This window comes from Trematomus bernacchii, unplaced genomic scaffold (assembly GCF_902827165.1).
Source record: "Trematomus bernacchii unplaced genomic scaffold, fTreBer1.1, whole genome shotgun sequence".
Taxonomy (NCBI): Eukaryota; Metazoa; Chordata; class Actinopteri; order Perciformes; family Nototheniidae; genus Trematomus; species Trematomus bernacchii.
In genome coordinates this window covers 9,452,440-9,469,455 of record NW_022987477.1, presented here as the reverse complement: position 1 = coordinate 9,469,455, position 17,016 = coordinate 9,452,440, and the positions used below count along the sequence as shown (strand labels likewise).

At 38.0% G+C, this 17,016-nt stretch overlaps 2 protein-coding genes across 4 annotated transcripts; both read left to right on the top strand.

Moving 5' to 3' along the window:
- The first annotated feature begins 704 nt into the window (after positions 1 to 704).
- Positions 705 to 11,993, top strand: smpx (small muscle protein X-linked). Of its 3 annotated transcripts, XM_034147948.1 has the most exons (6): positions 705 to 800; positions 906 to 1,029; positions 3,881 to 3,941; positions 6,219 to 6,305; positions 7,596 to 7,748; positions 11,226 to 11,993. In XM_034147948.1, exons 3-5 carry the CDS (start codon positions 3,906 to 3,908, stop codon positions 7,743 to 7,745), a joined length of 273 nt encoding a protein of 90 aa, XP_034003839.1. In that variant the 5' UTR covers positions 705 to 800; positions 906 to 1,029; positions 3,881 to 3,905; the 3' UTR covers positions 7,746 to 7,748; positions 11,226 to 11,993. The 3 variants fall into 3 exon arrangements, with proteins under 3 accessions (XP_034003839.1, XP_034003856.1, XP_034003849.1); XM_034147965.1 differs by lacking the exons at positions 705 to 800; positions 906 to 1,029 and adding an exon at positions 1,056 to 1,268; XM_034147958.1 differs by lacking the exons at positions 705 to 800; positions 906 to 1,029 and adding an exon at positions 1,489 to 1,752.
- Positions 11,994 to 13,758: 1,765 nt separating this feature from the next.
- On the top strand, positions 13,759 to 16,865 carry LOC117496202 (kelch-like protein 34). The gene has a single exon (XM_034147937.1). It carries the CDS (start codon positions 14,328 to 14,330, stop codon positions 16,125 to 16,127), a length of 1,800 nt encoding a protein of 599 aa, XP_034003828.1. The 5' UTR covers positions 13,759 to 14,327; the 3' UTR covers positions 16,128 to 16,865.
- Positions 16,866 to 17,016: the final 151 nt, after the last annotated feature.

Below are 17,016 nucleotides of genomic sequence, written 5' to 3'. Positions count from 1 at the left end.
TGAAGGCTCGTGATCTTGAATAGCGGTGAACGCTACAATATAAACAGGCTCGTGCTTGGCCCACTGGTATTGTTTATTTATTTTGAAAATTAACTAGCAACGCCGTGCTGTCATATAGCAACTGCTAAGCTACTGCAGCAAAAAAATCCTGGCACCGCCCATGCATAGAGACCAGTAGAGGGCTCCGCCTGTGTTAATATAACAAGGGTTACAATACGTAACCCGGCGTTTTTGTTGTCATATCATAATCAAGAAGTTATGCGACTGTAGTCTTTCACAAGTCAACTGTACAGTGGACAGACCATTGATGTATACAGAGGTACAGACATAGGTTCCCCTCTAGGTTCACTGTTTGCCTATAGGCCATAAAATAGCAACAACTAGTCCACATTTGTGCATCTAACGGAAAACTATTGTATCACTATTTTTACAAACCCACCTGAAAAGCAGCTTCAGACTTCGGCACTTAAAATGTCCCAGCTTACTGCAAAAACTTCAGCCATCTAGAATCAATAGCAGGCTATTCAGCTGTAGTATGTTGTAAAACACAATAAACAGATCAAGTGATGATGGTGTTTATCTGTAATAGGTGAGGGTTGTCCTTTCCAACAGGTACAGTAGGACCAGTGTGTGTGTGAGATGCATTTGCATAGTCTCAAATTTATAACAAGGCTACAGCTCGCGTCTGTTCATTTTACTACCTGCACACATGGACTAGTTTCATGGGATAACTTTGGTTTGATGCCATGAAGGTGGACAACTCCAACAGAAGAACACATTTGTAAATTCCTATAAGAAAGGTAGGTAGAAAAACTGACAAGAATAAGAGGGAACATATCTATTTACAAAAACACACATACACACAGTGGCTGAAAATGTAGTCTAATTCTCTCATGATGGGTCAGATTCCTCTCAGGGAGGAGCTTCCTGTCTCTCTGAGCCAATCAGGACGAGCAGAAACAGGTCAGGTAGCCAAAGAGGACCTCAGAGAGAGCGCAGGCAGGGCAGAGCAGCCACGCACGCCAGGAGGTAAGAGAGCACACACACATACACACTCACACCTTTAACTGTGAGATCACAGTTCCCCTCTGAGCTTGTAGATGTATCACTGTATAGCTTAGATATACCAGCGTGTGTATATGTGTGTGTGTTTCTGAGTTTTTGAGTGTCAGAGCAGAAATAGGCCAGGGCCATTTTAGTCACTGGTGTTTTAAAGATTCAAGTGTCAGGTTTTAATGAATATGCAGAAAGAAACATAGCATACATTTGTGAGTATCATCTACACTGACCGTTTGTGTTTGAGTGCTCCATGCTTTTATGTGCAATATGTGATTAAAGTGTGGTCTGCCAGTTAAATAGTTTCTCTCTTTTTAGCATTTGACTGTTACTGTAGTTAAAAAAATATATGCTTAAAGTTAAGATATCCAAGTGATGTTTGACAATGTTTTGGTCCGTCACTCAGCGTGCCCATGTGTGTCCAAGGGTGTGTGTGGATGGAAAGCAGGTCCCTTCTGTGTAACACTCTTCTATTTATAGTGAGAACAAATCCCAGATATGAGAGGAATCCTTCCACCACTTACGAGGCAGGGCGAGAGAGAAAAAGAGAGGGTGGAGAGAAGAGGATAGGAGAAAGAAAAAGACGGAGATGATAACACGTGTTTGAGAGATGGGTAGAAAATTGCTATTGAACAAGTGAGAAGTCCTACCCTTTCAAATCAAGCATTAGATAATACAGTATTGTGTCATCAATAGGTAAGTTATATGATTTGTTTTTGTGTAGGTGAGAGTGTGTGTTTGAGAATCATTGAGTATGGGAAACAAGGTTTATACTTTTGTTGTAATATTCTACTTGTAACAGTATTTTTTTAATTGGAAAAGTCCAGAAGTTTCCATATAATGCAATTGAGAAGTTGAAGTTGAACTCTTATCAAGGCTTTTGATTAAACAAAACACTGGATTATTTCCATTTGACTTTTTTTCTTAATCCATCTCCCAGTACTTTTGTACATTGCCTTTCCTGCCTGTGGCACTCAACTCCATTCTCAATGGTACCTACTGAAAATCTGTAAAAAGATTAGTATGAAGAACACAAAACAAACAGTCTCCAACCATGCTTTGTTTAGGACATACAGTAGTGCTTACAATGACAAGGTATCCTGTTATTTTAAGCAGATTAAATGTAGATTCCCCATTTTAGTTTAGCCTGGTAGTATGTTAACATTTGTAAATAAGTAGGTAAAACCTAAAACCTGTTGTGGCTGCAAGTGTTTTTAGATTAGTAAACCAGAGTAATTTCAACTAAAGTAAAGTAAAACTTTATTGGATCATAAATATTTGAAGTCGAATCCAACCAATACTTAAGATATTTCACAACCAAAAAAGTTAAGATCATGTTAGCCATTGTAAACTCACATCACCAGTCTTATTATTATTAATTAAGCAAAGGAAATAGACACATTTCTTAATAAATTCATTAGTTGTTCAGTTTATAGCTATAGAATTCTAAGTATTTGTTTACTTTTCATATACAGCTAGATAACACATTGAAACATGCTGTCACACTCACAACATCCAACATGCTGTACCTCAAAGAGCCTTTCTGTTAGGGGTCTGCACTGAGGTTTTAATAATTGAGGATTTAAATAATTCAAAGAATGATTGTACCTGAGTTTATGAGATTATGTGCAGGGTGTTAGTGTGCACATAGTCACACAGTATGGGTAAAAGTGAAAGGCTTGTGAGGATTTGGGGGGCATCAGGGGGCAGCTGCTACTCCCAGCCAATTTAAATATCATCGCAATGTGTAAGCACGCGTGTGTTAGTGGTAGTGTATTTTGGGGTGTCTCGGCTTTTGCTCTCATGTCAAGGACAGCAGAGCTTTTACTGTGTGTTGTTACACAAACAGCTCCCTGGCAACGGTAACTAAGGGGCTGCAATAGATCGCAGCAGCCGGAGAGCCTGGGACTTTCTTTGGTTCCCTGCTCTGCTCTGAGCCACTTAGTAGATAAGATAAATAGGCCATGGAAACTTTTACGATTAGGAAACACTTGATCTGAAAAAAAGTCTGAAAAGAAAATGGAAAGAAGTAGAAAAATCGATCAATTTTGTTTATTTGTAATTGTTGATTTTAGCAGTATCTTGTGCTTGATGATTGTTTGGTTCTGCCATTTTACTATTTCATATTGTCATAGAGGATAACAGTAACCTACAGAATTTAGACATTGCTGGTGATCTAAAATCATAGACTGTATATGTAAAACTCGCCACCGATGTCTGACTTTTTTTATGTTTCCAGCTAACTCATTGTGAAAGGAACATGTTCTTAAAAGGGTCTTAAATATCCACTTCGGGTTTAGGCTTTCACAGTTTTAAGTTAGTGATAGATTCTAGCTACAGTTAGATCACTAACCATTAACCTTGTCTTGTAATATGCTGTGATCTTTAACAACATTACACCAGAATGGGAGTTCATGTGGTTTTGTTGAGATTTGAATTGAATCCAGTGTGGTTAATAACCTATGAACCTGTGGCTGCTGCTCAGTAAAAGTTGACCAAATTAACATTTCCTTCTTCTCCTGCCATGTATTCTGTGCTCAATGCAAATGTTCTCACTCAAACACTTGCTGAAAGCAGTTTTATTTTGACATTCCCTGCTCTCTCCCTCTCATGAATGATTCAGAGAACAGTTCCTCTACCTGCTTCTCTCTGTAAGAGTCGCTAAGCAACTGAAATGTTATCCCGTCCCTTTAAAACCACAGAAACAGACTCTCAATGCCTGCAACACACACACACACACACACACACATACACATACACACATACACATACACGTATACACACACACACACAGCTGAATGTCTGTGATCTGTGCTTTCTCCAGGTCAGTGGACTTACCGGGGGGGATTATGTCCAAACCTTCGTCCAACGTTAAGGCCCTTCAGGTAAAATATTTGTGTGCACAATAAGGCGTAAATGTGTTTTTCCTGCATTGAAATGTAACTTTGTTTTATGACTTAAAAAGCATCATGTTTTACTTACAATTACACAACAAGAACACTAAGTTATTGCATTAAAGCTTCAACCAAATGGCACAATAACTCTCAAACTTGTTGAAAATAAAGTTTCCAGATTTAAGTATTTATTGGCAAAGGCAAGTACAGAGTTCAGACAGTGCATATTACAGTAGTATCAAGGCTTTATAAGTGCTGAGTTTTAGCGAGGCATAGGATGGAAAGTTGTCTGTATCACTGCGTGTGTAAAAAATGTCTGTATTTGAGATGTAATGGCTTTGTGCGTGCATGTGGGAGAGGGTTTCTTCCTTCTCTTCTCATTGTGCTCATTTTCATGTCTAACCATGGGATATGCATCTGGACAGGCGACTTTTAAACACTAGTACAGTACAAACATGAGGTTTCTTCGTCTCAGCACTCCACCATTAGTTCAAATTAATCACAAACAAAAACAACTGCACAGATTTACATTATAATAATTTTCATAAATATAACCCTTCGTCTTCAAAAGCTCTATATCTAGTTGTTTTTAAATCTATTTTATCTTTCACATATACAATATACCGCCTTTCCTACATTGATTCTCAATACAGCTATTTTGCATGTAATCCAAATGTCTTCAACAGGGGGTCAGAGTTACTGCGGAGGGGTATCAAATTATTGTTTGATAATATCATGAATACTCCGGATCCAAATGGCCTGAGCAGAACAAAACACTTGGCTGACTGGTTCCATAAATTCCCACTAAAAAGTTAAATCAATGTGAATTTTACTTTAGCTGACAAAGTTCCAATCAATAAATGGAATGAATCAGCTTGCTTTATAACGCTACTCAAGCACACCACAGGTGCTTAATAAAGCCTTTCATTGATTGGTCTGCTATCCAATGAGACGTTTCCATTCCTCTAAAAGCCAGCTTTAAATAAATGAGTTTAAAAATAAATATTGTTTATTTGACAAATATAGGCCAAGATGTATTTGTCGGATTGATCGGCATACAGCCTACAATCTCTATTCTTACCTCAGCCTTCTCCCATATTATTAACCTGTAGCCTATCATCTTTTTATTGATCCAAAAGGCAAGCAATAAAAGGTGCAATACACTTCCCAAATGTTTCCAGTGTGGATCATAAAGACTACACTGGAATTTCATGGTTTTTACTTTCCAATACATATATTTAACTAACATAGCCCTGGCTACATGTTGCACCTCAAAGTAGGATAACAGAGTAATCATTTGGATGGAAATAATAAATATGAAAAATATTATATATAAAATTCAGTGTTGAATGTAAATTAACTCAAGTAATAATTCTATAGGATTGAGATAGTTGATAAGATTCTCGTACATAAAGACTTAATGCAAGTGGAAACAGCTAGTGTAAAAGGGTTAGGGTTAGGTAAGTTATAACATATTATCATTTAGCTTTAAACGTGCTGTTAGATTTCCATCAATGTTAGGACATGGCTAGTCTAGCTGCTTTCCCAAACCTTTATGCTATGCTAAGCTAATTCTGGCCCTAGCTTCCACTATCAGACAGATATTAGAGTGATATCTTCTCATCTTGCTCTCTACAAGAAAGCAAATAAACTTGTTTTCATAAATGTCAAATTATGATTTTATATCCAATATAGGGTGAAACATTCTTTTAACCTTTAGTTGAAACGTCAGTAGATGATTGTTGACAGCTCGCTAAGCATAAGACAGTTAACAACCCCAGCCAAAGCCACTTTACAGAGATACAAATCTGAGCAAACGTGCTGCGGTTGAGGCGGTTTCTTCCAGGCTTTTAAACCTTATACTCTGGAAAAAAAGTAAAGCCCCTCGTCCTCAGTGACATAGACCACACTCACTCTCTGTACAGCTGTACAATATGAGAATATATACAATACAGTACATTACAGTACAATAAAAAACAAAAACACTTCAAAATCCAAGTGACAGGATACTAGGGACAGGCAGCAGTTTAACATCAAGTAAGCAGGCAAATCGCTGAGCTGTGTATGTGTGGTTTGCATGTGTTTGTGTGTGTGTGTTTGTTTTCTGTCACATTTTCATAAACACACAACGCCCTTTTTAGGGACATCATGATAACCAGGAAGTAGTGGCTATAATCAAAACAAGGGGTTTTGAGGAACAGCAGGTGTACACATACACACACATGCGGCGAAAGTAAATGTGTTTAAAGTGATCTCTCTGTCCGTCAGGCTAATTTGAACATCCCGATGGGAGCTCTGCGTCCAGGGGCGGGACATCCTGTCAAGAGGAGAGAGGAGACAGTAGACACAGAAGAGGTAAGAGAACACAGAGATTACACTCACACACAAACACAGGAAAGTGAAAGAAAACATTACCCAGTTGGAATAAAAGAAAATGTCACAATTTAGCTTTTGTCTGGGAACGACACATACATTTCCTTAATTGTGGTCATCTTATTATCTATTTTTCATCTTACCCAAGTAACATAATATAATATGACATATAAGTAGTCTGAGTGGAGTATTTTTGTATTGCATTAACCTACAAAACACACTTCCAAATGTGTCCATGTGCTACTGCTTTATTTTCATCAACGTTACTCACAGCTCTCTTTGGGATAAATGGGAGGCACAATGCTGCCATACACACACAGATAACAGGAATTGTGATGAAGTTAAGAATAAATATATTCTAACATTTGAGACTCAAAACCAGTTAAATTTTTTTTAATGTGATGCCTATTTACAAACAAAAAAACGTAAAACCTTAGGTGGTGAGGGTCTGAGATGGTGGTTAAAACCATTTTGCTAACTTAGGCTGGTAATTATCAAAAGGGTTCAACTGTAAAAGAAACACTTTTGAAAGGATTGCTACATTTAGCTTAAGCTAAGGCTTGCTGCAACTACTGTATCTCACCAACTATTTGGAGGTTTGCCTTTAGGCTCTGTTATTTTGCAGACTTAACATCATATGTTATCTCAAATTAAACACTTCTAGGGCATATTATTTTTCACAAGGTAAAACACATTCCTATAAAACAAATCTCTTTCAAAATAAGAGTGTAATGTTGACAGTTAATAAAAAGGTACATAAGACAATTGTCATACCATCTTCGTGGTAATGTTAAACGCTAAAACTACTGTTTTAATAAAGAAACTGAGCGTTTTGAATTTTGAAGAACTAATCAGAATCAGAATCAGAATCAAGTTTATTGCCAGGTACGTTTACACATACAAGGAATTTGCTTTGGTATCTGGTCGTGCGAACATAAACAATTAAAAAAAATAAGTTGCAAAGTAGGTACAAAAAATAATATATAAGGATAATACAAAATAAGTATTATTAAGAAACAATAAAAAATGGATGCTAAAGTATTTACACCAAATTGAAATCTAACTATACAAATAACTTAAAAGCTTAAAGACAAAAACACTTAGGACAATGAGTATATATGGAAAACTACAGTGTATTATATTATAAAGTGGAGGGCTGTGCAGACATGTGTGCAAAAATGTGCAAAAAGCAGTCCGATCGAATCATCATCTTCCAAAAGAATAACAGTATTGATAATAATACTTCTGCTTATTTATTTATTTTATCCATAGGCTCCTTTACCAGAGCAGCCCAGGGCTGCACCCCCCACACCGGAGGAGAAGAAGGCGATGCCGGGCGCCGTGAAACTGCCCGGGCCTGCTGTTAACCTATCAGAGCTGCAGAATGTCAAGAGTGAACTACGATGGGTCACCAAGGAATAACATGTAGGTGGCAACCATATCAACAACCCCAAACCCTAAATGTACTCATTGCTTTCTATGTTTCATGTTCAGATTATAATAATAACATCATATTTATACATTTGAATATGTTTTTTTTCTCCTGACCTCAATCAAACCAGATAGGTTGTTATAGTAAAATATTTGTTTTAAAAGACTCCATGATCAATAATCTAAATAGGGTTTTGGGAGTTATACAGAAACTAAATAAGTCAATTGCAGCCCAAAAACTCAAGTCAAGATTTTGGTACATATTTAAGTAAATTTAAATGCAGGACACAAGAGGGATCTTGTACTATATTACACTGTGAGAACTTAATTATCCAGTATAAATTAATTTATAAAGAAAAATAATTAGAAGGTCATTTAAAAATGATCTACCCTAAACCAAAAAACTGCAAAGTATTTCATTGTTATCGCTACATTTTTTCTTTCCAGCGCAACCAAAATGAAAAAACTAAAAACAAAACAAATCTATTCAGTAATAAAAATAATTGCAAATCTTCTTCCCTCGTACTTAAAGGTGGGGTAGGTAATTTTGGAGAAACCAGCTCGAGTGCGCTAGAATTTGAAAATACACAGCCGGAAAAAATCTGCCACTTCCTTACAGAGCCCCTCCTCCAACACACACAAATGCGCACATGACCAATGAGGGCACGAGATAAGTTTGTGCACAGATGGAAGGCTGACAGGCAGGTAGGCCATCCAGTTACTTTAGCCGGGCCGGCTAAAATGATTGGTCGTGCTTTTTACAGTACTACGGCTTCCACAGATGACATTTTTTAATGGATTTTTTGTCAAAGCACTTAAGATATTCATTGCTATCGGGATCTTAAGAGCATTCCATGGAATATAACAAAAAATGTATCTCGAGCCGGTTTCTCAAACTTACCTACCTACTTTAAACAAAGCTACCCAATGAGTATTTTATTGGTAATCTTTATAGAATGAACAGTATTTAGTTCTTAGTCTTAAGCCTTTAGGTTTAACATCTATTTTCTAGTTTAAGCCTTCTGTAGTAGTGGATATGGTAGAGTAAAGATGAAACATTTAAATCCAAAATAGTGTTGTATATATCTTTTTGAAAATTAAGATAGACAACATAGACAACAAGACTTTCAGGGAATGTTGTGTCATTTGTGCATCTGTTGATATTATTATTTGGAAACACAATTTTTCCTACTGATCACTCACAGTAGAAGCTTACTTGCAAATATTTGACACAGCTCTTTTGTGCAGTAGTCAGAACGAAAGAGACAAATGCAAATCATAAACACACGAAAGTGAAAAAGCACTATAGTGAGTTCACAAACTCAGTAACCCAGTCTTTGTGAATTATGCAAATCCAATCCCTGAAAAGTTGAATGACTATCTAACTAGAAATACAGGTTTTCATATCCTGGAGTCCTACAGTAGATACTTTTTTATCACCCGAAACTTGTGAGAAATGCTGTCCCAATCAGTCAAAGCCAAAATAATATTTATGTTATTGTCATTCAAAACAAGGAAATGCATCCTATCCTCATATTTGAGAAGCTTAAGATATTTAATTAAACATTTATAAATTACAAAAGGTCTATATATTCATTTGCAGATTATTGTTTCACCCATATAATTTCATAAAAATCCTGGACAAATTAAATAACTATCTGTTCGTTTAATATTATATGTCCATAAGTATATATTGAATCTTGGTACAATACAGAATGTTCTTTTACATCTGCATATTAGGTGAAACAAAAATATGTTTTTTACATCTTATATGAGGAAAATGTAGCTTCAAGCAGGAAATATTGGTATATCATTATTACCCAACAAGAAACGAAACTGCTGAACACGATGCCATTACGTCTTTGTAACAGAAAAACTACTTGCAGTGGTTGAATTCGCCACAAGGGGGGCACTGTGGGCTGCACAGTCTTTGTTTGGGTCAAGAGGCGTGTGTGTTTATGCCTCTTTGTGTGGGCAGGAGGGTTTGAGTCAGGCTCTATTTTGAAACCTTTTAGAAGTGTGTGTGTGTTTTTTGAAAATGTGTGTGAGCACTGAGGGGCAGTCTGTTCTGTGACTTTCTCAGCGGGACACAGAAACCACAATATCCAAACACTTTCTGCCCAAACTATGTGGGTGTGCTGTGTAGGAGATACATGAGAATGTGGTTCAAGTTATATTAGTAATTAACATGTTTTCCAGAGGCAGAAAAACAATACTACATGCTATTTCTGAGTAGGTAAACACCAAAAAAGTTATAAAACTACCCAGAAAAACAGGAACACTTAATCCGCCTGGCTTTGAATGTGTATTTGATGGAGACAAACAAACCATCAGCAACCAAAGGAAAGCAGATAATTAAGTGTTACAAATCAGGAACAACTTTACATTTCTAAGTAGCAGTTTGATCAATCCATGTCTTATATACAACATGGCCAAAAGTATGCTGACACCCTAGCATTACACCTGCATGAACATATCCTCCCCAAACCATGTTGGCATTAAGAGATGCTACTTCTTCGACTCTATTGATTCCAGGACTTTCAACCAGATTTTGGACCCAGGCAGCAGATTTGTTCCCATTCATCCACAAGAGCATTAGTGTGGATTTGTCTGATGTTGGCTGATAGTTGTGCCAAACACAAACACAATGTTAATACCAAACTGTTTAAAGTAACATTCTAAGTTGTAGTAAAACATCTTCTTTAGATTGAAGTGGTCTTAGTAAAGTTTGTTAACAGGGGTGCCAACTTCATTTTAGCAACATAATATATCCCTGTGAGAACTAAAAGTACATTTATTTCATGTCTCTAGACTGCATCATAAGTAGCTAACATTAGAACAATAAAACCAGATTTCTTATGGAAAACTGATATAAAATATTTGTATAAAAGAGCAAGTAATTTCTCGATTAATAATGAATGAGATTGAAAACCTTTTTTACATAGCTTGAAGCTGGCATAACCATTTCAACTTTAAAGATAAAGCATAGCTAACTACCATGATTTAGCATTAACGCATGAAATGCAACATTTAAAGCTACCAACGAAAGTCCCAGGCTTTTATTGTATTAACTCTCAGCCTCTTGTATTTATTCACTATGCTCTAGTGTAACATTACATAACTAGCAAAAATGTAGCTACTTGACTCTATCCACTGGTGTTAAACTTGAAACGTGAATACCAGCACTGAGAAGTCTTGTATGAAATTGAAATAAACAGAAAATGTTTCAGATGGTAAGGGGAGATCAAGAAAGAGGAAAACAGAAATCAAAAAAGGTCAAGAGATAGATAAGTGCAGACAGAAAAAACAGCTGATAGATCAACCAGATCTTATATCAGGCTGAATCACTGAAACCTGGCACCACCCTTGTCATCCTTGCTTTTCACTGTCTATCACGGGTCAGCAGCTCTGAGACCCCGTGAATCCCAGACAGAAAAAACCTCACACTCTTTTTATCTGTCTTTCCTCCAGGATCCCCAAACAGGCGAAGGCGAAGGAGAGATAATCTTCATAAACAGACTCGCCCACTGCCACTGAAGACTGAGCAAATTACTATCTAATCCCAACATGTTCGAACAATAACAGCTTTTGAGAAGCCAATGGCTGCAGAAAATGTTCAGCGTTTAATCAAAACCACCACCACGCAATCATCCATTACCTCTTCTATCAGTCCTCTAAAGGTTAAAGCACTGCAAAAATATTTATCTTACCATGTCAGATAGTTGTGTCACTACTGTAAATTCAAACTTGAATCATAGTTTGTACAAAAGTTAATGTGATAAAGCAAGATATTCTGGATTGCTTTTGCTGCAGATAAGGCTCAACCTAACTCAGACTTTAAGTAAGTGAGTTTTTGTTCAGAATAATTCTTTCTTTTTAAAATTGTTTTGAGTGTTTTAAGTCTAAAGTAGCTGGCTTAGAAGGACCTTTGTTGACATTTGTTGTACATTTAAGGAATCTACTTGACAAAAACCAAACTGTGATTCCCCTTCTTTATGATGACACTTATTTTCCATACTGTCAAAACTCCAAACTATTCAGCACTGATTCATTGTGAGAATTTCAATTATATTATAATTTCTAAATGTTTAACAATTTGAAATGATGCGATGGGAGTTAAGTTCAACTGTACTGTTTTTAGGGAGGGGGATTTTAATCTTTTACTTGTTCTATTGTTATGATTCCCAAAAACTGGTATCTTTGTGAAAATGTTACAATAAAACAATATGGTTCTAAATATCCAATGTTATGTTCATTACTATATCTACTATTACAGTAAAGGAGAATAGTGGTTTGATATTTTATATGTTTTTGATTTGCTCTAATCATTATGAAATACTTGCTTTATCTAATTAACATTTTGTAACATCTGCCTCTACAGGTGGCCGTGTTGATTCCTTTATTGCATCACTTTGTGCACACTAATATACAACTATTGGATATTGCCCAACATTTGAAGACAAATATAAAAGTTTCGTTAAGGAAAAATTAAACACACTTTTAATTAATCCCCAAACTTTTGGCATAACCAGCAGCACCATTAATTTGTTTACTTATTTAGTAAAACGTTCCAATTACGCGTTCATATATTTAAAAATCTATAAAATGTATTGCTACTAAATGATGTGCCATTATGCGTGTATAGTTACATTGTTGAAACGTTTTTGACATCTGTACCATCTAACAAAGACACCACAAATAAGGCGAAAGGACATGTTTAAAGGGGATTATTTTGTTTGCTTCCTTCTTTCCCGTAGGTGTCAGGAGATTGACAGTTAACACAGTGTGACACAATGCATCCATTCATGAAAAAAATATCCATCATAATTACCATGAACAAGAGGAAATTAAAACCTCACGTTTACTGTGATGAAAAATGATGCCCGAAGAGTCATCATATTTCCCACTGTAATATTCTTGTTTTATGTGCATATGTAATAGGTATTACAGGATATCAGGTGGGAGTCAGGGGTGTCTTTGATGAAAAATGATGCCCGAAGAGTCATCATATTTCCCACTGTAATATTCTTGTTTTATGTGCATATGTAATAGGTATTACAGGATATCAGGTGGGAGTCAGGGGTGTCTTTGTGCATGGAGTCACTTTGATCCCCAGTTAAACCTTCAAATCCAACAGTTTCAATACGGATTTGTGTATTAACGGCGCACCCACATGCCATCATACACACCACCAGACTCCATTACATCAGATATCCACCATCACATCACATGTTCAAACAGACAAACACACAGAGCAGCTGTACTGTGGCTAAGTTTAGCATCCATCAGGTCATGATGGAGAGAGAAATACTGCGAGTGTATTAACAACCATACAGGAGCATTGGACATGTGTGTGGGAATGATGTAAATACTTGGCAGTTTCAAAAAGGGTAAATCTGCTTTTTTTGCCAGTAGACTGTGTTCTGAATTTTAAACTGGTGTAACCTTTCCTTAAAACAAATAAATACTCATCTGTAAATGTGAGCCAACATTATTTCAGAGACCATAACTCAATACAAAATGTATGAAATTGTAACCATGTATCGGACTGACAGTATAATCCCACAGTAGCTCAACATCAATCAGCTGATCATAAATGCTACTAGCTTGATATTGAAACTTGGTTATCACTGCCACTACATCTGCATAAAAATAATAGCATGACATCAATCTGCATCATTTTATAGCAGTACAGGTCATAGGAAGTTTAAATTCCTACCATAAAGTCACGGCTTACTCTAACACCAAATGTTGAATGCTTCTTTTGACACTTGTAAAATGTTTTGACAGCTTGGCAAAACTTCCTGTGTCCAGTGTCTGTGTTTCTATTCCTGTAGCCTAGCGATGAGTGCACAGATAGGTGCCGTGGCAACCGTGCCCTGGAATCTTGGTTTGCAGACTATAGCAGCTGTATTCACCGATGAGTTCATCCACTGGGATAGTCACTAAAAGCCTGCCAGGCTCCCTGTGTGTATGTGCGTGTGTGTTCATCGATGCATCTGCTTGCCCAATCGGTGTGTATGTTGGATGCATGTATTTGGGTGATACTCCCTCCCGGACACAGAGGAAAGGGCAGCGGACAAATACAAAGCCACCAGAGCTGGGACATCAAAGAGGAGACAGAAGGACATGGGACGGAACAAGTTGCAAGGGCCAAAAGAGGATTGTGTTTACGATTGTAGAGGAGAGTTTTTAAACGTCCTATCATGGTATCATATACCCGCCGCAGCAGACAGAGCAGGACAAAATCACAGATGAAGAGACCTCGTCTAAGGACATGCACTTTACACTCGTTTCCTCTCAGCTCTCTTGTCTTTTCTCATCATTTCCTGTTCCTTGCTTTCAACAACCTCTTAGGCGGTTCTGCTAGAAATGTCAGATTTTCTTTCTGTCAAACCTTTTTTAGTGCTGCTTTTGGGCTACATATTTTTTGATAACACTCATCAATGTCCTTACTACCCTCTCACTCCTGCTACCTTCTGACAAAGCTTTTTATTTGCAACCAGCCCTCCTTTTGATCCTATTTGAATATTTCCCTCTAATTCTCTTATCGTTTCAATTCTTATCTTTTGGATGGATAGCTACTCCCTCCTCTACAGTTCCTCCCACAGAACCGGACTTCTTTCTGGTTTCCAACGCCTGCGCGCTCAGACAAACATGTGTGATGTTGTCCTTGAGGCTGGGGGTGTATGTTTCCCTTGTCATCGTGCCCTTTTGGCCAGCTCCAGTGAGTATTTTTGGGCTCTGTTCGGAGAGACTACCTTAGAGAGATTAGCGGGATCTGTTAGCCTCCCGGCAATAACACCTAAGGGTTTAGACGCCATTTTGGACTTCTTGTATTCTGGCTGGCTCAAAATATCAACACTGTCACTTCCTGATGTCTTGGAAGCAGCCAGGTACTTGCAGGTGGAGACAGCCGTGTCTATATGCGAGCATTTTATGACTGATGGTTTGAGCCCTTTGAATTGCTGCTGCTACGCTAACCTGGCCGAGCATCACTCCCTCCCAGATGCATTTGAAGCTGCCAATCAAACCATCGCTATAGAGATGAGGACATTGCTCCAGGAAAGCAGGGATGACCTTCTCAGGCTGAATATCCAATCACTGATGGCTGTGCTTGAAGCAGACGAGATACCTGGTGTCAAAGAACAGGAGCTCATAAAGCTTGCTTTGGATTGGCTGGATATGAATGGGCCCCTCCCTTTGCTGAAATCAAATCTTCTGCTGAGTCATCTGCGCTTTGGATTGGTAGCCCCCTCTGACCTCACCAGTCTTAGCCACACCCACAAAGCCATGGCCACACCTCTTGTCAGAAGTCAGCTTACTCGAGCATTGGAGTACCACAGGATGGGTTCAGCTCAGCCAATCAGACAAAGCAAACAGTCGACACTCAGAGCTTCGCCCAATTGTGTGCTGCTTGTGGGTGGAGGATCCAGCCCTGATTGGCCGGAACAGCAGATGCTGAAGTTTGATCCTAGAAGAAGGAAGTTTTCATCTCTGAGTTCCAGTCTCCCGCTCCGACTGAGAAATCACTGCGTGTGCTCAGTGGGAGGTTTCCTTTTCGTGATTGGAGGAGAGGAAGTGAAAGAGGGAGATGAGAATGGGAAAAAGTCTGTCATCGTGTCAACATCCAACCAGGTGTGGCGCTATGATACCCGCTTTGACTGCTGGGAGACAGTAGAGTCCATGAGGGAGAGGAGGGAGAAGTTCACCTGCTGCGTTGTGGAGGATGCTATTTATGTAATCGGGGGACGACACACACAACCAGAAGACAACACACACACCTCTGTAGCTTCTGTTGAGTTTTACGACATGGCAACAGGAACATGGAGAAGAGGAGCAACTTTGCCTTGTCCCCTTTACGGGCACGCTTCTGCTGTGCTTAATAACGGCATCTACGTGTCAGGTGGTCTGCCAGGCAACCAGGACGGTAGTAACCATGGTGATTACCAGGATGAACAAAGAGAGAGCAGCAGAGAAGTACTGTTCTGGGACCTCAAGGGAAGAGTCTGGGAGAAGCGAGCGTCAATGTCCATCGCCAGGTTCAGTCACCGTCTAGCAACCGCCCAAGGCCAAATCTACGCCTTGTTGGGAATGTACGAGCCTTTCTGCGATATTGAAAAATATGATTCACAGGTGGACAACTGGACCCGCCTCCGACCACTTCTCATTGGCTCCTTCAACTACGGGATGGTGTCAATGATGTCTGGGAATCTGCTGGTGTTTGGTGGAAGGAGATGGAGTGATGGACGAGAGGTGATTGTAAAAAGTGTGTTGGAGTACGATACGAAGAAAGATCGTTGGAGAGAGATCAGCCAACTCCCAAAACCTCTCACTGGGACTGAGTGCACACTGCTGCCGCTACCAGACTAAAGAGTGCATAATATATTTTAACATGAAAGTGAGACAATTTTCACTAATAGCAGAATGGTCTCAAAATTATGAAAACTGAGCACACATGATAACTTTTAAGGAAACTAAAACAATTTTGTTTCAGACATGAAATCAATGTCCTGCCTAAATAGACGAGAACAGATGTCAATTATTCCAGGATATTTAGGAACATTTTTAAAACAAGTACATTTCAAAATATATTTATATTTTTTCTTAACTTACTCTTTTACTTATTATTTCTTTTTATGAATTTGATGGGAAGCCAGATACTGTTGTAGACTGTTAATCATGAAGCTAACGTTAGCTTAACATCATTAGCTGAGCATTATTTGTACTCTTTGGTTTTTGTATGGATTATACATATCACTACAATTTGAGTTTTAGAGGAGCTTGTAGGCAGATTGTGTTTATGTTTCACTTTGACAAAACAAGCCAGGCTAGCTTTTCTTCCTTCGTACCACATTTATGCTAACCTACCTTAGTCTATGAATATTGATTGAAGTGTCATATTGGTCTGTCAAATTTGAAACTCGATGGGGACACATTGGTTTACCATAAAGGCTGTGTTTATTTGTGAGTTCTAAAGGAACATTTGGACAGAGCTAGGTTATCCGTTTCCTTCTGCATCAAGTGTTGATCTATGCTAAGCTGAGCTACTCTAATATACTACAAGATTGTTGAAAATATGTCATTCACATTTTAAATTAAATAAAAAAAAAGGGGAACGATTTTGGTTTCATGTATTTTGATGGTGTTCAATTGCTCTACTAAAGCACAGTCCAGGCGACCAATTAAATGGTGTACTCAATAGTAACTTTGTAATAATTGAGTGGATTTTCACCCAGTAACTGCTGATATATTATTTTAG

Coding starts and splice junctions, on each gene's coding strand:
- LOC117496202 (XM_034147937.1), top strand. CDS start 14,328: ATGGATAGCTACTCCCTCCTCTACAGTTCCTCCCACAGAACCGGACTT.
- smpx (XM_034147948.1), top strand. CDS start 3,906: ATGTCCAAACCTTCGTCCAACGTTAAGGCCCTTCAG. Junction 3,942..6,218: donor CCAACGTTAAGGCCCTTCAG/GTAAAATATTTG, acceptor TCTGTCCGTCAG/GCTAATTTGAACATCCCGAT. Junction 6,306..7,595: donor AGACAGTAGACACAGAAGAG/GTAAGAGAACAC, acceptor TTTTATCCATAG/GCTCCTTTACCAGAGCAGCC.